Genomic DNA, 23,588 nt, shown 5'->3' with positions numbered 1-23,588 from the left:
GGCACTGTGTCATCTGTAATTTAGTTCTCAGCTATTGCTCATATGAGCCAGCCTTTCTCTGCAGATAAATGTCAGCATGTAGCCATGTCTTAAATATCTTTATCTCAACTAGAGCACTGGCACTTGCTTGGCACATGGTAGGTTCCCAATGCAAATGAGTCTATAGGTGAGTTGAAAATAAATTTGAACTTCATTTGGGAAAAATAACAGGGTAATAACTAAGTGTAGTGCTTAATTGTAGTAACTATAAGCATGCATTTGCTTCATTTCCTTTCCAGATTTGTAGTTTTCTATTTTTATTTAGTCATATACACATGCTTCAGCTCCTTTTTGGACAAAAGATATAAATTATACATAAATAAACAAAAATTCCAGACAGGTCAGTTCACTAAAAGATGCCCTAGATTTTGCAGGACCTAGGAGCCCTAGGACCTACCTTTTGGAAAAGATACAACTGTTCCTTTCCTCGCTGCCAACCTGCAGATGAAGAATAGTGTGAGAGCTAAAGCAGGTGAGAGTCTAAAGGATAGGTAGTGGATGAGATGGTCCAGACCCAACCCCCATAGGGGTTCATTATATTCATAAGGCGAGTCACTTGGCTCTAGAATTCAGGGGTGGGCAAACTTTTTGACTTGAGGGCCACAATGGGTTCTTAAACTGGACCGGAGGGCAGGAACAAAAGCATGGATGGGGTGTTTGTGTGAACTAATATAAATTCAAAGTAAAGGAGCAGAGGGGAGAGCAAGAGAACCCTCCGCTCTTTCGGCTCCGCGGGCCGGATAGAACAGCCGAACGGGCCGGATCCGGCCGTAGTTTGCCCACGGCTGCTCTAGATGCTGGTGCCAAACCACAAATCCAGGCTAGAGATGCCATAGAGCATTGCTAAGCCTGTGGGCTCTGGATTACTCTGCCTGGGTTCAAATCCTGGCTGCTTCTCTTACTGTGTGACGTTGGGACAGTTAGTTTATGTTTCTGTGCCTCAGTTTCCTTATCTGTAAAAGAGTGGATGATCTAAATAATTCCTACCTTAAGGTGTTTCAGTAATTTAATGTCAGTAAGTTCTTAGAACCCCTCTCAAAAGTGTGGGCTGTTATCTGTAATCATTCCCTTAAGACAGGTGTGGGGAAAGTCCAGCCCGTGGACCATAAGGCCCATGAAATCATTTGGTCTGACCCTGCCAAGGTATTAGGGGTGAGTTAATTAAATGTTTGACCAAATAGAGCAGGCTAATTTTTAAGTTGATAATTTTGTATGGCCCGTGAATAATGTTATAAATATCCAAATGGCCCTTGGCGGAAAAAAGGTTCCCCACCCCTGCCTGAAGAGGTACACCCCATTCTAATGTGTACTGTGCTATTGGCACAGTGTTACTGAGAAAGTGTTGGAGAGGACTCAGACTCCCACGCATTTGAAGAGTGCACATGCCCTACCTGTAATCCTGGAGTCCATGAGATATAGGTCTGTACTGTTGATTATAAAAAGAAGTAGCAGGGGCATTTCACACATTTAGTACATGGCCCCCACTAGTAAAAACAAACCAACACCTGTGACTTGTGGTAGAGAGTTAAGTGGTATCAGCTTCATTCTCAGATGATAATTAGACTGTTATTTTCATTTATATTACAAAGCCAAAGTAGAGACTACTCATTTGCACATTGCTTAATATTTTGCTTATTAGTGAGATTAGATTGTATTTTGTCTAACCAATGTACTCATTTTTATTTCTCCCACCCTACCCTGCCTTGATCTCATCAGCAATTCCAAAAGATTCCACTAAGAATAGAGTATTTTTCTTTACTAATTGAGGCTCAGCCAATGATATTCTTTTCTTTCCTGGTGCATATTTGCCTTCATATTTCTCACTTCTCCTCCCCCGTTTCAGAGAGTCTACCACTCTCCATCATGTGTGGTTTCCTAGGAGACACGCTCACAGCCAGGAACCCCAAACTACACATTTTCATTTCCTCCCCACCTTCTCTCCCAATTAGCTTTAACTGGTGGCACAGTTGAGAATACATCAGCACTTTTAAAAATTACTCCACAAATTACTCCACCGATTTCATACTCATTCATGGGAAGACAAGGTAATTGCAGAAGATGGGCTTTTTCTGGAGAAATCTCAGTTTAGAATCACACCTAATATCCTAAGTATTGGATTTGTCAAATGCCTAGAGATTATACATGCTGCTCAGAGACTAAGACTGAAGTTATTGAAATTCCTTGACTTCCCAGTTTGAAACTCCATGAGGTAGTTCTGGTGGGTATTTTCTAGGCTCCCCCTGTGGCCAGAGTAGTGTCTTCCCACTGCAGGAGAATGCATGCCTGAATGAAGGGACAGAACCTTCTTCAGTGAGGACAGCCCACCTTCCCTGTAGCTCTTTCTCCCTCCCACTCACAGGGTGAATTTCTTGAAAATGCTGTAGGTTAATTTTTGGAGATTTTAAATTAATTTCTGTCCTTACGTTTTTCTCTCCTTTGTTTTAGGAAGGCAGCAGGTTCCTGTGTCCTTCACTTAAGCAAAGTTTTCACCCCAGCCAAAGCCAGAAGTTGCTTGCAGGGTACCTTTTACCCCAGCTCTAGTTCCTAAAACCAAGTTTTTTGAAAAGATGTTGTCAGAATTCCCAGTGAGGGAAGAGAGAGGGGATGGGCCTTTGAACAACATGAAGGGAAGGCTATGTAATGTATTTATACTGTCTCTACATACATTAGAATTTGCCAGAAAATAAATATGTAGCCAAACCAGGATACTTCCATTAGAAAACTCTAAAGATAGTAACTCAGTTCATGAAATTTAAATAAAAATAATTGGCTGGCATCTTGGTTGCACAAACCGAGGGGACACCTAAGAACATAACATCCCTTTGGACCTCCTTTTTGGGCACCTGCATTTAGGAATGGAGAGAAGAGAGACTCCCCAGCATGTGAAGGGGTAGAGGTCAGGATCCACAGTCCATGAACAGTAGGGATCTTTAACACCCCCTCTGAGGCAGAGCTCAGGAAGGAGACACTATCTAAGCCTTAGATTCTAAGGGGAAGATGGTAGCAAAGGACTTCTTGGAATGCTGGCCCTGAGCAGTAGGGCTCCAAGCTGTGGCAAAGATTCCTGGGCCTCACACAAGTCAGGAAAGCAGATAATTATCCAAATTTCCCTCATGCAGTCTTGAGAGTGATTGGACAGGGGTGTCCACAATGGGCTGGAGTGAAGAGGTCTTTCCCCATTTTCCATGCACCATATGAGAAGAGTAATGTGCTTGAAATCCCCACCCATCCAGAGGGATAAAGACTTACATTCAAATTAATTCAATTTAAGAAAATAAAGAATTCATGCACACCTGAATTTGTGTATAGACTAAGATTCATATCTGCTATGTAGAGATGCTAGTTTTTTATATTGTCTATTGAAAGATTTTTCTGAAGAAAGAAGATAGAGATGGTATAGACCAACTATGAGTGCCACTACTCACCTTTTGCACTAATGACAGATGTTATTTATCAGTCAATCACAGAGTCACAAGAACTTCAACATGGGGCTCCACAGCAACCAATGGAACCTGGTACAAAATAGGAATCCTATTTGCCTTCCAAGAAAGGTTGCCCCCAGCGTCAATTACCTGAGAGAAGTGGAGGGTCCTGAGCAAGAACACAGAAATCTGGAGGAAGCCTTCATGTGCCTGTTTCCTCCTCCTCCCCCTGCAGTGTGTCACAGGGAAGAGCCTTGGGGTCACTTTCTGTCACTTTTGTCCATGGGAAGTAGTGAGGGAAGATTAAAGGGAGACAACTTTCTCTCTGCATCCTGTAGTGCTGCCTCCCCTTCCAGCTGCCCCTTCCTCCATGAACCTGGCTATTAGCTGCAGTTCCTGGTTATTCTAATTCCTGACACATGACTTGGTCTGGTGTGTTCTGGTAACATCACCTCTTCCCTGTATCCCTACAGCCTTATAGGGTAATGGTTTCCTGCTGTCACTTCACCATCCCCTTCTTCACTTCTTAGCTCTTCCAGCATCCCAGTAACCAATTCCCTGTCTTAAATGATGTGTGTTTGAAATACTTGGCTGGAACCTCACTGAAACAGGAAATGATAGGTTGGGCAGGGAGGCTCTTTCTCCCCTGATTTCAAGCTCAAACGTATAGCTTTTGAGGAACTGCAGGGTGATGAAGAATGAGGGCCTCACCCAAAGAAAGGGGCAAACAGTAGACTCCACCAGGACCTGAAGCTGAGGGTAAGTGAATTACCCCTTCTGAGAGAGGTTACCATTGCAAGTCTGCCTCTCTCCCTTTTGTGATTATTGACATTTTAAAAGTGACATAGAGATGTTCTCACTGGGTCTCAGCAGCACTGAGAGGTCTGATCCACTTTGGAAACGGGACGCCTTTCCACCAGATGTCTAGAGCTGACATAATTTATTTTTGTTGTAATTTTTGTTACTTAAGTATTTGCAAGCAAACTAGTAAAAAACGAATCTCTTTATGCTTAGAGTTTTTACAAAACTATAAAGTCAATTTTGTAAAATCATATATCAATAAAGTTCAAATTAACATGTTGATTTAACCAGGTGATGACTCCTCCCCTCACCCCCACTTTAAACTAAATTGCTGCTTTTAGCATGAATCCATTTCTGACTCCCATGTGCCGGGTTCCTGTGAGTTTGGCGTGCCTATATTGCCATGTGCTGGGTGAAGAGTGAACTCTACTATTATTTTCTTCCAGGTCAAACCTCTGCACAACCTTAATAATACAGGGTGAGGCCCTTGACCTACTTTTGGCAAAACCACGTAACTTAGTACTAAGTATATCTCTACTTTTTCTTCATTAGCCTGAAAGAAATATGGTGACTCTGCTATCATGGGCCAGTGCTTGGCTATGAGGTGGTCATCAGATGGTGCACAATCCTTTCCTACTCTTTGTGTTTTGAAGATGATTGTGTTGAAACATCAAATAAAAAATTCTTATAGAGGCCCCCTGAGAGACAGTACTAGTAATCGTGCCCTGGAGGCCAGCCCAGCAGTGGTTAAAAAGAAAGGAAACTCAAAGGGTCAGATGAAGAACTAGCTACTGTCCCTTTCCACCTGAAGATCCTTCTTCCTTGGACAGCATGAAAAAATGTGGGTTTGGTTTTAGTAACAGAGTCCAGTAGTTTTCCTTACCATTTTATGAATTTTGTGAAAATAAAATAAAATCAAGTAAACCCTAATCAGGCCATATTGATTATCAATACATTAATTAATAATTAATTAACACATTAATTGATTACATACATTAACACCATACATATAAAAAATTCACACTAGGGTGGGGCACTGAGATTTGGGATGATGATATTGAAAGTACATGTTAGAATAAAATGATAGTAGATGGACGTTTTGGAGGAAAGTAATCAAATATCTCTCTTATTTTTGTTTTCAGGATGTTTGCAAGTATAATAATTTCTGTATGTAGACAGGAATATTTATATCGTTCCTTTTTTGGCATTATTCTTAATTATGCGCAGATACATATACCACACAACACAGTGTAGACAGAGGTGTTCTATAGGGAAACAAACATGTTTTAATAGTCAATGTCTTTGGAGAGCAATTTAGTATATGTTAGGATGTCCATACCTCCCAGCCCAGCAATTCCCCTCCCAAGTATAGACACTGGGGAAACCTTTCCCTGTGAGCTCAAGGAGACGTATTTAAGAATGGATGTAGCAATATTGTTTGTAATAACTAAAAATAGAGAACTCTCCACCCACAGGAGAAGGAATATATGACTGGCAATACATTGATGTACTGTTGTGCTCAAACAATGCCTTCAGGAGGGAGAATGAATGAACTACAACTAAACACATTCATGTTGGTGACTCACACACATAAACTGTTTAGTGACCGGGAGAAGTTGCAGAAAATTCATACCCTTAGAATATATACACATTAGTACCATTTCTGGAAAGCACCAAAATATACATAGAATATTATTTATTTTTTCTACAAACATTTGTAATATAAATATAAATAAAGGTATGCCATTATAAATACCAAGTTCAGGATAGGCATTCCCTCTGGGAGGGGTGTTATTGGGGAAGGTACCAGGGACTTCTGCTCATTCAGCAATGTTGTAGTTCTTAAGCCAGGTGATACATTCATAGGTCTATACTCTTTATGTGTTTTTATGTATCCCAAATAAGTCATGCTACATAAAACATTTTAGCAAACCAGTCACCTTACATAAAACTCAACTCTGCTTGGAAAACTCTTTAATGGAAACCTTTGAAGCCTCCATAGACTCTGGAACACAGCTCGTAAAGCCAAGCACACAGCTGGCCTCATGATCTCATTGAGTTTCTCCATCAGAGAGGCTTATTCACCCACTTGTTATTTTACCAACACTCTCTACCTGAAAACAGTCTGTGAAGCAAAGAAATGTACAGCAATCTGGATAAGTATTTTCTTAAAGCAAATACAAACATGTGAAAGTAGTTGGTGTTATTGTTGGTGGTGGTTCATTTGTTTAATAGACAAAAAGCTCCTGGGAGCAGCACAAAGGATCACATATTTTCATTGACAAAACTCGCCACTCCTTGAGATCTTTGGGGTTCAGGCCTGAAAGCTGCAGCAAAAGTCTAACCTGAATCTAAACCAAGTCGGAAAACACCTCAAAGGAGGTCCCACACATCAGATCTCCAATGTCGTGGGATCTGGAGATCTCATGGAGAGCCTTTGAGTCTTCTCTAGAGCCTCTTGTCTACCCTTGTGCCCACATGGAGCCCAGGACCTACTACAGTCTGGCTCACCCTTCATTCTTTTTCCTGAGGAACTTTGTCATCTATAAATCACACTCAAAATACAACCAAGCACAAGACAAATTTGGGAGGCATTTAGTACAACGGTACAAGAGTGGGATTTGTGGACAAATGAGGATGTAGATCCTCACTCCATCCCTTTAATGACTGTGAGGTCTTGGGAAAGTTACTTGGCTTTTCTGAGCCTCTGACTCCTCAGCTTTAGAATGGGGATGAAAACACCTAGCTCATACACTAATAACACTGGCTGGAAGTTAGTAGATGGCATCATTGTTCCCACCATCCTGGAGCCCAGCCAACACCGGCACTGACATAACTCCTGCTGCAGGTTAAGTTGAAGACCACTGGGTCTTATGCATCTGGAATCCACACATCTATGGGTGAATATTAGTCTTATTATGGTATGACATGCACAGGCCATGAGGCAGATATTTAATGAATGAAATATTAATTCTGCATCTAGGCAAACTTGCAAGCCATGGGGGACAATTCTGAGAGCTTAATCCTTAAATGACAGTTTTACTTTTTTCACCAACTACCTGTTGCACACTTATGTAGCAGGGGTGATGTGTGTACAGGGTGGGGGTTAATGGGCAAGATTGTGGAGACAGGGGAAAAGGTGACCTCATGTTTACCCTCAAGCCATGGAAGGATTCATGGAAGAAGTGACACTTGAGTCAACTTTGGGAGAACTACACCATCTTCAGGAAGGCAAGAGAAGAGCAGAATCTGGACATGAGAATCAGCATGTACAAAGGCACCAGGGCTAGGAAAGCCGTGGATTTTTGGTGAAGCATCAGTAATGAGCATAACATCCCAGAAGGCAGTGGCAGCAGCAGAGACTTGAAGAGGTAGGCAAGGATCTAATTATGAAGAGCCTGAATGTCACAGTAGGAGGAATTTTATTATGAAAATGACATGATCAGATTTGTGTCTAAAAACAGTGGTTCTATCAGTAATTATTTAATGGGTTAGAGGGAGGGAGTTGTGGACATCAGAAACCTAGCTGGGAGACTATGGCAAGAATTCAATCAAAAGATGGCCACTTGCACCAGAACTGTTACCATGTGGATGAAGAGGAGGGAACAGATCTAAGATATATGGAAGAGATGAAATGACAGGATGTGAAGACTGGTGGACTATGAAGAGAAATGGCCAAAGAGAGGTGTGTGAAGATCCAGGGCTTTGGCTTGAGCCTGGATGGAGGAGGCTGGCACTAGAGGAGGTAGGGGACACGCAAGGAGGAGCAGCTTGAGGAGCAAACAATGAGTTCACGCTTATATTACGGTAAGAATACATCTGGAATATCCAGGTATTAGTTTTTAAAGCTTACCCCAAAAACAAACAACAGCTTTAGAGTGTAGTCATGAAACCTGAGAGAGAGGTGTGGTTCAAAGGTAGAGACTCTGGAGGCCTCACATAAGAGTGGTCTACGGGGCCAAGAACTTAGACCTGTTATCTGTGGGAAGTAGAGGAAATGCCTCCCTTGGCTGACAGTGCCTCTGCATGGAATGAGTGCCTTGGTATCTGCAGCAACTAGCTAGAGAAGGTTCCTACAGGAATGCAGTAAACAACACTTGAAATGGCAAAAAAAAGAGAAACTCAAGATTAATGTTAGATTGACTGGGAGGAAAATGTGGAAAATAACCACGTGAACCCTTTAGAACTGCTTTGTTCCCCTGTGCCCACATGTCTCCTCTGACCTGCCACTCTGCCCCCTCTGCACAACAGGAGCACTGAGCTCATTCGTTCTTGGTGTGCAACCATCAGCTTTCACTACAGAGGCCAAAGCACTCTGGGCATTCATCCCAGCAACTATGCTTGTGCCGGAGGTCCTGCACTGTGCCAATCACAACTACAAAAATAGTAATGGGGAGAGACTACATTGTCAAAATAAGCTATTTGAACAGCAATTGCCATTTACCAATATTAGACAAATATCAGCTTTATGACTTCTTTAATTGTACCAATAAATCAGTTAGAGCTGCCTCATCTAGCACAGTTGCCACTAACCATGTGCATCTATTGAGCCCTTGAAATGTGGCCAGTTTGGATTGAGATGTGTTGGAAGCATAAAATGCACACTGGGTTTTGAAGACAATATGAAAAACATAGTAACATATCTCATTCATAATTCTTATAGTGATTACATAGGGAAATGATAATACATTGGGTATATTTAGCTAAATAAAATATATTGTTAAAATGACTTTTATTGTGTCTTTTTATTTTTTTAATGTGGCTACTAGAAAATTTAAAATGATACATGTGGCTCTCATTGTGGCTGGAATTATATTTCTATTGGTCCGCACTGAGATCAATAACTTAAATATTTTTCATTCCTGGGTATATACTATGGTATATCCTAAGCACATATTATGCTTCATTGTTGTATTTATCCTAAATTAAAACAAAGTAACTTAGTGAAAATATTAAAATCTTTCAATCTACCCATGATAGACATGCCCAAAGTGATTCATGATTTACTGAATCCATGAAATAAATGAAAGGTTGCTTTATAGTCAGTAAAGTAACATCTAAACCCTGCTCTGTTTCCATCACATACACTGGCATTGGAATCACCTTTTGAAGCATCAATTTTTAAAGTGAATGACAACTACACATACGTAGGGTAAACGTGAATTTCCTGCCAAAAATCTGTAGTGACTAAGTAATAATAGAAAGCCCATTTATGTGCTTGGGGTTATTCTAGTTCTCACAGCTCATTGTTTAAGTAAGGACCTTGGTTTTTATCAAATTGCATGATATCCTACACTGTGTTTTCCAAGCTGCTTTCCCTGGTGTCAAATATAATGTTTTACTTGGAAGTCTTAGGAGAAATGACTACATTTCAGTTCCCCCATTTAGAAAAGATGTCCGAGTTCATGCTCTTTGTGTAAGATAAAGGAAACCTTACAAAACTAAATAGGATCCTCCTTCAGGCATTTTTATCCCTTTGAAGACACTAAGTTATTGCCATTAATGTAGTAATTCCCACTGAATATCAATGCGGAGTTAATTTGCCCAATTGCTATCATCCACTTGTATTAAAAGCAGCACAATTAGTGAAAAGTGGCCTTTTGGAAAAGTGATTGTATCCTGATTCTAGCTTTTATCTCCCATTTGTTTCCAAGGGAGAGTGATGGGTTGCTTTGCCTTGTTTGTGGACCCTTTAACACTTTCCCTTTTGTTTGTACAACCTTGACAGAGGAAATGTGTTTATTGCCTGACACTGGATATGAGCACTTAATAAATCCTTTTTGGATGAATAAGTAAATGAGATAGAAGAACTGCAAAATTACTTTTTCCTTCCCAACAGCTTTACTGCTAAGAGTTCTCCTCTCTGCTTGCTTGGGATGTAATGAACAGATCTGACTGGGAAAATGAATAGAATTAACCACCAATAAATCAATCCCCCTATTTTTTATGTATCAGAAATCTTCATGTCACTTACCTCCCCTCCCTCAGTCATGTTACATTTTACCTGCCACACTCATATTCCAGTTTAATTATATAGCATGAGGCATGGCCTGGGGTTTCTCCTTTTTCTTTTAACCAATTGACTAGCTCTGCCTGCAGGTGCAACCTGGCCCACCAGCCCCCAGGAGAGACCACCCAGGGCCCTGTTATCCCATTTAATGAAGCCAGTGGCCCATGTATTTTCTCATTTACCAGGGCCATCCAGACAGCTTCCACCGAGACTTCATAAACTCTGCTGGGCAAACAGGATTTTTTTGGCTCACGATGGAAAAGGGCTGTAAACCAACCATGGCTTTGAAAGTCCAGCAGTTAGCAGGCTGGCATTTGTGGTGTGTTGCTGGCTCTTTCATCACCTTCTGGGGTGTGGAGCAAGCCTTGCATCCTGCATTTGCCCAGGCCAAGTCTTCAAGTGCCAAGGCATCACTGTCTGGAAATAAGGGGCTGTTCTGTCTAGGGAGAACGAGAAGGGGTGTCCCTGTGCTTCCTCTCAGGCAGCTGGCAAGGAACCCCAGAATCCTGTGCCCCAGGCAATTCTGAAGTCAAATAAGGTTTTATCAGGAATCAAGCTGTCTTGGGATTCATGTGGGTCAAATGAAGTGAACTGGCACATTGGAATTAGCTAACTCTACTTCACACTCCCATTACTCCCAGTTTACAATGAAGCAATGGTGAATTCAGACTCTTTTCCTCTGATTTCTTTATTTCTAAGTTAGTCACATGGAGCAGAAGGATGATAGAAAGAGGATGGGCTTTGATGCCAGGAAGCTTTGGGTTCAAGCCCTGCTTTCTCCACTTATGATTTCCATAGCTTTGAGGGACCCAACCTCTTGGAGTCTTCATTTCCCATTTATAAAATGAGGTTAACAATGCTTGCTTTTTAAAACTCTTATGAGGGTTAGAGATTTTTTAAAAAAGTAAAATACTTGTCCTTATAGTATACTCAATAAATGGTAATTAATATTATAATATTATTAAAATACTAGAGGCTCAGTGCACAAAATTCGTGCACTGGTAGGGTCCATACCAGCTGCAGGCTGCCAGCTGCCAGCCGGGTACACCCTTCCTTCCCCTGGATGGCCTGCCCCCTGGTCGAACTCCCAGAACTCCAGTCAAGGGGACAATTTGCATGCTATGCTTTCATTATATAGGATCACAGCATTTAACTATATTATGTATTGACATTTATAATTAATATATCAACATATATTATTAATATGCCACATTATATTTGTAACCAATACCAATATTGTGTCAATAATATATTAACACGTTATATCAATATATTAATAAATATCTGCTGAAATGTATACTAGTATATTGACATATTATATTTAAATAATATCATAGCTATTATAATATTTATATATTGTTAAGTTGTATTAATATAGTATCATTAATCAACAGTTACTTCAAAATATTAACATTGTTTTGTATTAATGCAAGGAATTAAGTCATTTCACTGTTTTTTAGCTAGTTTATGCTACCCATTGAGATACACTGGCAGTAAAAGAAAATAAAGTCAGGATGTTTTCCCATTTTCCTAGAGTAAACTCAGCCTGGTTTCATCTGGAAAAAAGTCATTTACTTTTTCAACAAAAGTAGAGTCATTAAGACATTTTGGAATAGAAATCTCTGACTTTATTTTTCCTGTATGTCAGGAATAACAATAACCCTGAACAGAAGTCACCATCAGCCCTCAGTTGTGGTTTCTCCACTCTACAGTCTCCTAAGCCTGGAAACTATTAAAACACTCTGGCAATGTTAGCTATTACTAACCAGAAACAACAAGATAGGAAAAGAAAAACACGAGTGACCTACCCACTATCTGTTCCTGAAAATTCTGCCTTAGGGGTCTCACCCTGTGGAATTTGCCCATCCTATTGTGTGGAGCTAGTTCTGCACTGCATCTAACCAGCTACTCTGGCCTTGGGACATCTGCTCAATGCCCAAGATTTATCAAATCTACATGAGTCCTTAGAGAACTATAAGTGATTTGTGTCCTGCACTTAGTCAATAAATATATAAAAAGAGCCTACAATTTTGCTTGCACCATGCTACCTACTAGGCAAACAGGGTGAACAAGACACGGTGAAGCCTGTTTTGTAGAAGTTCCTGGCCAACCATTACAAAAGGAGCAAATATATATGTGGTTACTGAGTGGGAGAAAGGCTGGGGATGAGGTAAGCAGAGCATGCTATAGACTCACCCCAGACTTGGGCATCAAAGATTTCCCAAGAGGATTGGTTACAAGGGACAGACAGTGTAAGGAGGTGAAGGCAGGGTGGTGAGGGCTGGGCACCTCAAAGATCTGGCATGTTCAGAGAGCTGCAAAGCCTCCCTGAGGCAACTGGACAGGTAGATGATGTATTCCTTCCACATGTGGTGAAAGGATCACCCAAATCAGAGTCCTACCGCCTTTCCACAAAATGCAGGTTCTTGGGCCTATCTCAGACTTACTGAATCAGAATCTCTGGAGAGAGGCCCAGGAGCTGTTAAACACACCTCCGGTGACTGAACTGTTCAGCTGAAGCCTGAGAGCAGCCAGGGCAGGAGAAAGAAGAAGCATGAGGCAGAGTCAGTGAGTAAGGGTGAGGTCAAGGTGAGCCTGGAGGTCCAGATACGAAGATGGACTTTTTCATGCAGGTCCCAGGCAGTGGTGTGCTGGTTAATGGTAATGACCAGCCCTTGGTGGGAGGGCCCTGCTTTGTAACTGGCTGATTTCTGGGTTAACTACTGTAGTGAAGATCACATAAGAATATGTATGTTCAAATTTTCAAGATCTAAAGCACAAAAGAGCCCTAACCGGTTTGGCTCAGTGGATAGAGCGTCAGCCTGCGGACTGAAGGGTCCCGGGTTCGGTTCCGGTCAAGGGCATGTACCTTGGTTGCGGGCACATCCCCAGTGGGAGGTGTGCAGGAGGCAGCTGATCGATGTCCCTCTCTCATCGATGTTTCTAACTCTCTATCCCTCCCCCTTCCTCTCTGTAAAAAATCAATAAAATATATTTTAAAAAAAATAAAGCACAAAAGAAAGGAAAATTGTTTTTTATTAAGGGTTCTGTTAAGAGATTATAAAACCCAGGGCCAAGTACAGAAACATGATTTTCTTGAAGTCCCGGAGAGGAAAATTTTTGGCTTAAGCTTGAATCCACAGTCTTTTCTGGTAAACTACCAACCTATCATAATTATTGGTTGTGAAAGTCTTTATTGTGATGAAAGCTATTTATGCTACAAAGGCATCTGCTTCACTCTGAGCTCTTGATAGGCAAGGACCCAACTTCATAGGGCTCTTGCAGGTGGGAGTTCCCACTCTGTGTCTGAGCTAACAGCATCACCCTGAAGCTAGGTCCCGTCTTTCCTACTGCACTCATGACTGTGACAATTCATTCCACACTTGTGTCATGACTTGAATTTCTGCAATATTCATCTGTGTATTTGTTCATGCATTCATACTAGTAACAGCTAACATTTATTACGGTGTGCCAAGACCTTACAGACATTAACTGTTTACTTCTCACAATAACCTATGATACAGGCTACTAATTTATGTATCTTACACATGAGGAAACTGAAGCTCAGAAAAATTACCCCTAGGGAATGGAGGAGCTAGGGTTTGAACCCACTAAGCTGATTAGGATAGGCTATGGTGCCTCATACCCCTCCTTTTCATTAACTAAATAAATTGCCGAGAGTCCCCAATTTCTTTCCATGATTCACAGATGCCTTGAAAGAGGTCATTTGAAAAAGAATAAAGTTGTATCCTGTTCGCACCCAACTGAGTTCAGTGGTTTAATAGAAACATTACAGTACAGTAGCTCTTTGTAAGGGAATTTGATGCATCCCTCATAAACAAATCTATTTCTGGTTTTATTGGCTTTATAAGAAAAATGTCCAGCATCATAAAAACATGGAGTGTCTTATAGGCTCCTTCTGGCTTCTCAGGTAAGATTCTCCTTACCTGTCTCAGAGGCTTCCAGACTAGAAACTGTTTCAGCCTTCCTCAGGAAAACATTTTAATGTCAAGAAACACTGCTTTGGATTTAATCTAAACTTGTCATGCTTCAACTCCAGCAGGTTTCCTCTTATTTAAGCCTCTATTAAGATAAAATAGCCTGTCATTAGCTGGTGAATAATGTTGTGTATATTTAATGTGTTTGAAAGTAATTGTCAAGCACCCCTTTAGTCTTACCTTACTCAGTCTACACCAGTCTTCAGTCCTTATTGCTGCCTAGTTCACAGAGCTCTTCAAAGGGAAATTCCAATATTTAATCAGAATCCATGTATCAAGTGTGTGGAACACAATGGATCATTTCAGGCACTGTTCTCTATGGAGACCTGGCAAGGTTCCAAGTAGATTTAGTAGAATTATATGTGGCTTTAAGGGTTTCATATACTGTATGATACTTGGTCTGAAGAACCAGAGAGCCTTTGACCATGCTCCTTTGATTCATTCTTTTACTATCTATAGTGTCTGTAGTTTTAGAATTTTCACATCTTACATCTGTATCTAATGTGCTTCCAAAATTGTAGAGTGGTTGAGATGGACAATTCCTGAACTAACTGCAATTATTTGTGGCACTTACCCTGGGTACACAAGGGCAGGAGTTGCAGGACACAATTCTTATGTTAATTTCAATTGCTCATTCTTTATAAGCTTAGCTTCCATTTCCCAGTAAGTGTTCCTTTTATAAATAGTCTGATTCTTTCAGAAGACTTCCTTTGGAAAACTACTTTATGCCACAAATCAGAAGTCATTCCTTTTAAAAAGTAACTGTAGTGCAGTAAATGACACAGTGCCTTTGTGGCAGAAATAAGAGACTTCAGACAGATAAAAAGCACCTTCTCTGGGGAATTAGCTAATTGTGAAGGGGAGAAGATATTGAAGGCAGCAGTATCACAGTGTTCTAAAAACCCTAGTTAGCACACAGAATAGTCACTGAGATGTCAAATTAAACTTTTTAAAAATTAATATTCCATCCTTTATAAAGAGGTTAATTTTCTAACACATAACATTATATTAGTTTCAGGTGTACAACATGATGACTCAATCTATATATATAAAAGGCTAAGTGATCGATCATACGTCCATCTGACTGACTGACCAGCCAGTACATATGACATGCACTGGCAACTTAAAAATAAACATTGACTCGCGCATGCACAATACATATAAAGCTCTTGCTGGTGCCAATTGCACGTGTGTGTTATTTTTATATCATGTCTTTGTTGTTGTTATATCATGTTGTTATTGTTTATTTAATAATCAATTTATATATTATTTTCATATACATTTTATTAATTTTCTTTCATCTCTGACACTTCTATTATAAAGGGTGAATAGAATATTAAAATATTACTTCTAATTAATTTCCTTTCAATGTATACAAATCTGTGCACTGGATCACTAGTATTTGTATATATTGAGAAATTATCTCTATAATAAATCTAGTTAACATCCATTCTCCAGGTTAATTATATCCTCTCGCCATTTACTGTGCAAGCATTTAATTAAAGATGTGAGTATTTTTGTTTGGATATAAAAGATGGGCCTCCAGTCCCTCAAAAAATTAAAAATAGAACTATTAAATGATCTAGCAATTGCACTTCTGGGTATAAACCCCAAGAAAGTGAAATCACTATGTCGAAGAGCTATTGGCACTCCCATATTCACTGCAGCATTATTTGTAATAAACAAGTCATTGAAACAATCTAAGTATCCATTGACAACTGGATAAAGAAAATGAATAAAGAAAAAAATATATGTGTATGTGTTTGTATGTACACACACATACACACAAAGAAATACTGTTCAGCAATAAAAAAAATAAGGAAATCCTGCCATTTGTAATAACATGGAGGACTCTTGAAGGCATTATGCTAAGTGAAATAAGTTAGACAGAGTAAGACAAATATTGTGTGATCATACTTATAAATAGAATCTAAAAACAAAACAAAAAAATCAAGAAAACCCAATTCAAAGTAAAGGAGATCAGATTTGTGGTTAACAGAGGCAATGGGTGGGAGTGAGAGAATTGGATAAAGGTGGTCAAAAAATACAAACTTCCAGTTACAAGATTAATAAATACAGGGGATGTAATGTACTACATGATGACTGTAGCTAACACTACAGTATGATATACATATTTGAAAGTTTACGAGAATAGATCCTAAAAGTTCTCATCACCAAAAAAAATTTTTGTTGTAACCATATGAAATGATGGGTTTTATCTAAACTTATTGTGGTAATCATTTAACTATATATAAATTTATCAAATCATTCTATCTGTACATTTTAAACTTAAACAGTGCTATGTGTGAATTACATCTCAATAAAACTGAAAGAAAAAAAATGGTTCTCCAACCAAGGATTCTTTCCTTTTCTCCCCTGCCCTTTCTCCTCTCCTCTCCTCTCCTCTCCTCTCCTCTCCTCTCCTCTCCTCTCCTCTCCTCTCCTCTCCTCTCCTCTCCTCTCGCCTCCCCTCTTTTTCTCTTCTCTCCTCTCCTTCTTCAGCTTTTTTTGATACTATAACTTCTCCAGAAAACACACCTTGCATCCAAGTAGGCTTGGCTTGATATTACGTGGCTGTAGCCAGGTGCTCATTGTAAATTTTGCAGCAGGCACTGGCAAGCTGGCATCACAAGACGCTGAAAAGGAGGGCAATTTTTGCCAGTCTCATTCACTGGAGGCGGTGTACAGAGGATTAAAGGGAAATATGAAGGTTGGAGGATTAAAAGTCAAATTTAAAAAGGACACATTTTAAAAGTACGTAAAGATGATTAATCACAAAATTGTTTACTCTCATATGAGAAACAACTCAATCGGCGTTTCTCTTTTTTCCATTTCCCCCCTGCCTTTGCGAATATCATTTGTTGTGGTTGGAATCCTGAGGCCTGTGTCATGGCCTTCCAGGAGGCTAGTCAGAAGTACATCCATCAGCCTAGAGACTCTATGCGATGCATTATATATAAAAGGAAGAATGAGTAGAGTACCCAAGTGAATCCAGCCAAAGCCATAGCTGAGCTAAGACCATGTATCACTGACAACACACTAACTGTGACAAAGGAAGGCCAGCTGCTGCCTTGTCTGATTCTAGGTATCTCAAGTGTGGCCACCACCCAGGAGACCGTGTGTTCTCAGGTGCCCTCTGTGCAAGTGCCTGAATTTTCACACTTGTGAACATTTTGCCCACCCCATTTTGCCACTTCCAGTTAATCACATGCATATTTATGTGCCAATTATGCAAAACACAAGATTAAAATGCATTAAGCACCCATGATTTAGACTGATTAAGTCTATTACATGGCATAATGAAATTATTGCATGATGTCCAATTTACCTCAACACTTTCTTTAAACTGTCAGTAAGTTATTAAGTAACCATAACACACCAAAACTGAGCACTCGGGGGCTGTATTGTCCAACCCATCAGGATGCCATAAAATCAGGATCTTCAAGCTACATCCTTACTGAAGGGGCAGAATATTCCAGAGTAGACTTAAAAGGGTACAATGTGGATCAAAGTTTAAGAATGACAACATGTTGTCCCTCATAAAAGAATTTGGGTCAATTTTTAAAAATCGCTGGGTAATGTCAATAACACAGACATGGCAATTTAGAAACTGAAGCTGAGTCTCAGCAGTGAAAGTTTTACACAGTTGGGTCTTGCTCCCTGAGTCAAGATGCTACTGTAGGTCACCAAATTAAAATGTAATTTGAATCTTCAATATGGAAATATCAATTTTCAGAGTCAGAAATAAAGAGATTTAAAAAAATTTCACCAAAACAATTTCACACACACACACATATCCTTTGAAACCTAAAAATTTAAGGGTTTGAATGAAAATCAGTTTGCTATGTAGAGGTCTTGTTTGAACTTTGGTGGGACCCAAACCCTCAGTGTTTCATTAGATGATATGATTGGTAAGGAACAAGCTATGATGTGGATTAAACTGATAAATATAATATATGAGAAGCCTGACCCACTGCCATCCATCTCTCCCCCTACTACAATCTGCCATTTAAATGGGCCTGCAGTGTGATTTACACCGTGCCTGAGTGCTGGCTCATTTGCATAGGGAACTCCCCTCAAGGTCTATGAGAAATGTACTTGCCTAAGCTTCTGGGCTCAAATCCACAGATTTGAGGGGAGCCTCAGAGTGCACAATACCAGGACAAAGTGTCTGAGGCAGCAATTTCATAAGTGGAACGAATGGACAGATTACATTACCACCCTCTAAGCATTCAAACCCCATCCTGACAATAAAGGAAAACAGGTCCCTCTATGAAACAGTACCTGCTGTTGCTTCTACAGCACCTTGGAGTGAGGTCTGCTGACTGCAAGAATCAGGACTTCAGCTCTGTGCTCAGAGAGAACAAATGGTCACAGAGGGGCTCCCCAGCAAGTCAGCTAGCCAGCGAGGGGTTGGGATTAGAACCTTTGGTAGCAAACTCTCACTTGGGACTACTCACCTAATGAATGATGACCAGAGGGCTAGTGAGCATGACAGGGAGATGGGCAATTCTCCCAAAGGGTAGGACACTTTCCTGCTTAAGGCCCTAGTTTTGACATTATCCTAAAACACTGTGGCCATGCTCATTAAACTGGCAGGAAAGGAACGATTTGATGGCAAGAGCCCATTTGTGCTGGAATCACTAACTTGAGCATCAGGGATGAAGTCAGAGCCTCCGTCTTTTGGCTTTAACTCTGCCATGTGCTTATAGAGCCCATTTTCGGACGTTTTGGAATTTTCTGAATAAGAAAAGTAATATTGCTAGCATGATTTAGAACTTTTGACCCACCTACTTAGAGTTCTATGTGGATTTAGCAGAAATTAAATAGCCTCCTGTCACCTGAGCTCTCAGTGGAAAGCCCAGTCTTTGAGGCAACCCTTTCTCAAGGAAAAAAGCAAGCCCCACCCGAGGAGAACAAGTTCCCTGAGCCTCCGGAGACTCAGCAGCTCCCCCTGAACAGTTCAGGTCCAAGTTCAATATGTCAGGCTAGTCCAGTACTCTGCATGCTTTTCTGCCGGGCTGGTAGTTCTCTGAAAACACGCTGGCTTCCAGAATGCATTAACCTACTTTCCACAGAGGATTCCCTGCCTTCTTGCTCTGAAGAAGAGGAGGGGGAAAGAGGGATTTCAAGCCAGAGCTGGGCATGCTCTGCTTTCAACGTGTTACTACTCCTCCGCTAAACAGCAATGTAGCCTCAGCAATTGGTACTTCTTGCAACGAACAGCTCCCGGTGTTGCCCGGCCCCCAAGGAAGAGTGATCGGAAATCCTGCTAAAATATGGCTGTCTAATCAACCAAGAGGAGAACTCATTTACTAAGACTCCCATTGTCCACACTGACCACACTGACCGATGGCTCTCCCTCCACCCCTGCGCTCCCCTTCCTGCACCTCGCGCTGTCTGTGAGGCGAGCCTATTCTTTGAGAGATCCAGTTGCATCGCCACCCTAGTTGTGAAACAAGACAAAAGCTCAGTGAGCCTCCCATTCACAGAGGCTCCCGGCAGGCACCTCCGCTGCCTTTTTTCTATCCCTCCAGAAGAATAAAAAACCCGCGACTCATTCCCCTTACCTTAGTCCTCATCGGAGACAGGAGCCCTTCCATTTTGGCGGAATCCTCATGCCAGTTGCTCTCCTCTTGAAGTGACTCCCTCTCCGTGCAGTCCTTAAGCATCCCACATGAAAAGAGCCATGTCGGGAGGCGCGGCCGCTCCCCGCTCCCCGCTCCCTGGTGGCGCCGCACAGCCACCCGGTCTAACTTGAATCCCCAGCGCCTGGAAAGCACGGTTCCTGGAGCAGCCGGCTCCTCTCCTCGCCCTCTTCCCTCTCTCTCTTTCTCTCTCTCCAGCGCTCTCTCCTCCCTCTCTCTCCTCCCTCTCTTTCCATAATCTGCCTACAGTTCCCTGTGTACCATGCTCACTTGACAAACGACCACTGTCTTAGGTACCATATTTGAGCCAAGAAAAGTGATCTGAATCAGACCGCAGGGGCAGCTCACCCAGGACAGGAGGCCAGGAGAGGGGGGCTGAGCTCTGCGGGGTTTACTCTCTCTAGAGCTGACAGCTGAAGGTACCACTATCCCTATTCATTCATTCCTCTTTTAAGAAACTGGGACCCAACAGCAGTGGATCCAGTTGCCACCATTACTCAGATGGTTTTCTGGTTTAAAAACGAAAATAGAAATCCCACTGTTTGTATATTTCAAAATTTGTTTAACCCAGTGTTGACCTAACATCTAGATAGTTAACTGGATTTTTTTTCTTCTGTTTGACCAGATGTTTAGAGGCATAGCCTCTTCTTAGGAGAAGTTTCAAAACCAGATTTATGGACTTGGTCCTGAACAACTGAGCATTAAAGAATAAGTGTGTGTGCTGTCCAAGATTCCAAATAAACCAGGGCTGACAGCTTTATTCAGCACCACTAGACACTTGTAAAAAGTAGACAATGAAAAAACATTGCAAAGTCCTGGGTCAGATGAGAGTTTCCTTAACTTTCTTATGCTTGAGATAGTCTCTATGTGGAAATAATTCAACATCTCTCCTTCAACTGGTGACTCCTTAATTGTAACTAAGAACATCTATGCCATTACCAAAGCTTTCACATCATATATGTGATATTCTCGCACTGCATGTGAACTCATCAATGATATTAAAGCTGATGCTTCCTGTCCCTCGTCTCCTGGATGGAACTGTCCCTCTATCTGCTGTTGTGCCTGACTCTCTGTATATCTCCAAGATGGGCAATCCACACACTGTCCTCCCAATGATGTCATAGGCTGGCCCTCTTTACCCTGCCTCTTCCTTCATTCGTGTTCTTCATTCTCCTCCAGTTTATACATTTACATTCTAAAGAACTTCAGAGTCTACACAACTCTATTTCTTCTTGAATTGCCATTTCTGGGGACCTCTGAACCTTATTTCTCTTGTTATTGGCTTAAACATTACTTTTTTTTTTACCCAGCATCTTAGTGTTTGGGGTCCCTTAATCTTTAATTATTCATTCAGTCATTCAACAAACAGTTGCAATGTTCCTACTAAGTGCCAGGACCTATTCTAGTTCCAGGTGACATAGTGATGGACAGGGTGGGAAAAGCCATTGTCCCCATGCCCTTATGCTTTCTAGCAGGTTTGATACAAAATTCAACCAATGAATCAAGCCCTTCCATCAGTCACCTCATTTTTTATATCAGCCTCCACCCATGTTATTGTGTTTCTGTACAGGACTGTAAGCCCTCCATGAGATTCCCCTTCCACTATAGCTCAATTCTTTCTGTGCCCTTCTCCTAACTGGATAACCATTATTAACTTTCTCTGAGACAACTGAACACTAATCTGTTCCACAAGAATTCCATTCTGCGCCTCCATCTTTAATTCTATTCCCTCTCCTCTTTCCCACACCCTTCCCCTATCCCTTCAACAGCTTTAATTCTTTTGGGTGGGGGAGAAAATCCCTCTTGTCTTTTCAAAATATTATTCCTCATCTGCCCCACTTACTAGCCCTGGACATTAAAATAAGCTGGCTACCCTGCTCATTATGGAGACATCACTCATCAGTGTGCCACACTTAGCCTTCATCCCATTTGACCCCTTAGTCATTTGGACAGGTATACCCATGATCTGCTTTTTCACTTTTGACATTTTTTTTTTCTGAAGCATTCTGTTCTGGTCTTTGTCCCTTCCTAATCCCAGAGACCCTCTCACCAGACTTACTAATCAGGATCACTTTTCTAGAGTTTCTTCCTTGACCTTTTTTTGTCTTTGGCACACTGATCACTCCTGCTTCTTATTACTCTATCTGACCCTGAATCTCCCAAAGGGTTAGATTAAAGTGGTAAAACAGACTGGGACTGTGTCAAGGTTAAAAAAAAGTTAGACTGATTATATGTTTCAGGCTGGCTGGTTTTTGACACTCTAGTTTTCAGAACCAGAATAGGCTTCCTGAGCCAGAGGAAGAGACTTTAGAAAGCACTTTGATGCTATACATTATCACACTGCATAGGAAATGTGCAACTTTTGTGGTTGTTCATACCAGTCGCCCTGCCCCAGCAGTTGGGTTGTCTACCATGTTTCACAGTGGTCCAAGAGGTCCCTGACTAAACCAAACTCCTGGGAATATTCAGAACTCAGAACCAAATTATGATCTTTAGAGGATGCTGATGATAGTGATTAAGATGAGGATGACAATAGCTCTTGAACATTCCCTTGTACTAGGCACTGCACTAACTGATTTTCATGCATTAGCTCATACACTCCCCTCAGCTACCCGATGAGGGAGGGACTATTATTGCTATTCCACAGAAGCTTCGGTTAAGTAATTTGCTCACACAAGGGACCTACATTTAGCTCCATGAGGCCTACTAGTGAGAACATTTCCTTCTCATCTCCCCAGCAACATCAGACATATAAAGAGTTAAGTGCATATTTAATGGCCTATTCTTTACTAGTTGGGGGCTGCAAATTCAGCATTTGAAATTATTATTTTAGGCTATTACATTAACTTTTAGCCTAAAAGTTAACCTCATTCATTTATTTGTTCATGAAACCAATATTCATTAGCCATCTATCATGTAAGGCACTTATGAAGCAGAGTTTTATGTTATTAAGATAAACAGTTATTAGTAAAGTGGAACATACCAGTTAGTTTATTACCTATCATTTTCAAGTCCTTTAAGAACTGATGGAGTAATGATGAGAGGGGGTGAGAGAGAATGGAGTGATGGGGGTTTAGGAAATGGTCCAGCCTGGACAATAAATGTTCAATGTCAGTGCACAATAATCATCAGATCACTAGCCATCCCAGCACTCTGGAGAATGATCAATGTCACCAAAATACTCATAAGTGGCAACGATAATTCACAGATTGCTTTAAATGGGAGGGGCTCTCTGCTTGCAACTTCACGTTCCAAAGGAGTTCCTTCAACTTCAAAAAGGGCAGAATTTGCACTCTGGGTTAACTCAGCCTGGAAGAAAAAGTCAATGAATATCAAATATATAGAAACTGGCAAAATAGCAATTACGTATGCACTGCAGGGAAAAGGAGTGCTAGATGAAGTCTGACTCAAGGCATTGCCACTGCACAGTGGGGGCTTCTGACCCACAGAGAGAATGCCCCTGCACCAGGAAACATCTCCTAGCAAATGCCCTTGTCCTGCGCGCCATTCTTCTTCCCCATTCTGATGTTAGAAAAAAAAAAAAAAAAAAAAAAAAGGAAGAACTTGATAATAAACCTCTTTGAACCAGGAGCATTTGGAAATGTCACAAAGGCCATAAGACAGGTCAGGATCAGATGCTCAGATTTCCCCTCTCTGCTGCATTAAAATC

General features: G+C 41.0%; 1 protein-coding gene across 4 annotated transcripts in view; it reads right to left on the bottom strand.

Moving 5' to 3' along the window:
• Positions 1-23,588, bottom strand: part of FRMD4A (FERM domain containing 4A) — a 656,887-nt gene that overhangs the window by 489,685 nt on the left and 143,614 nt on the right. Inside the window, exon 1 of one of the 4 annotated variants that reach the window (XM_080647783.1) lies at positions 19,841-20,108. The exons of the other annotated variants lie outside the window; for them this stretch is intronic. Within the exon in view, the coding sequence (XP_080503909.1) occupies positions 19,841-19,942 (102 nt within the window). The 5' untranslated portion in view covers positions 19,943-20,108. Of the gene's footprint in view, positions 1-19,840; positions 20,109-23,588 lie in introns of those variants that run through there. 4 annotated transcript variants of the gene reach the window in all.

This window comes from Plecotus auritus, assembly GCF_963455305.1.
Source record: "Plecotus auritus genome assembly, chromosome: 1".
NCBI lineage: Eukaryota > Metazoa > Chordata > Mammalia > Chiroptera > Vespertilionidae > Plecotus > Plecotus auritus.
Note: the sequence above shows the minus strand (reverse complement) of the source record. Positions and strands in the feature narration are given on the sequence as shown.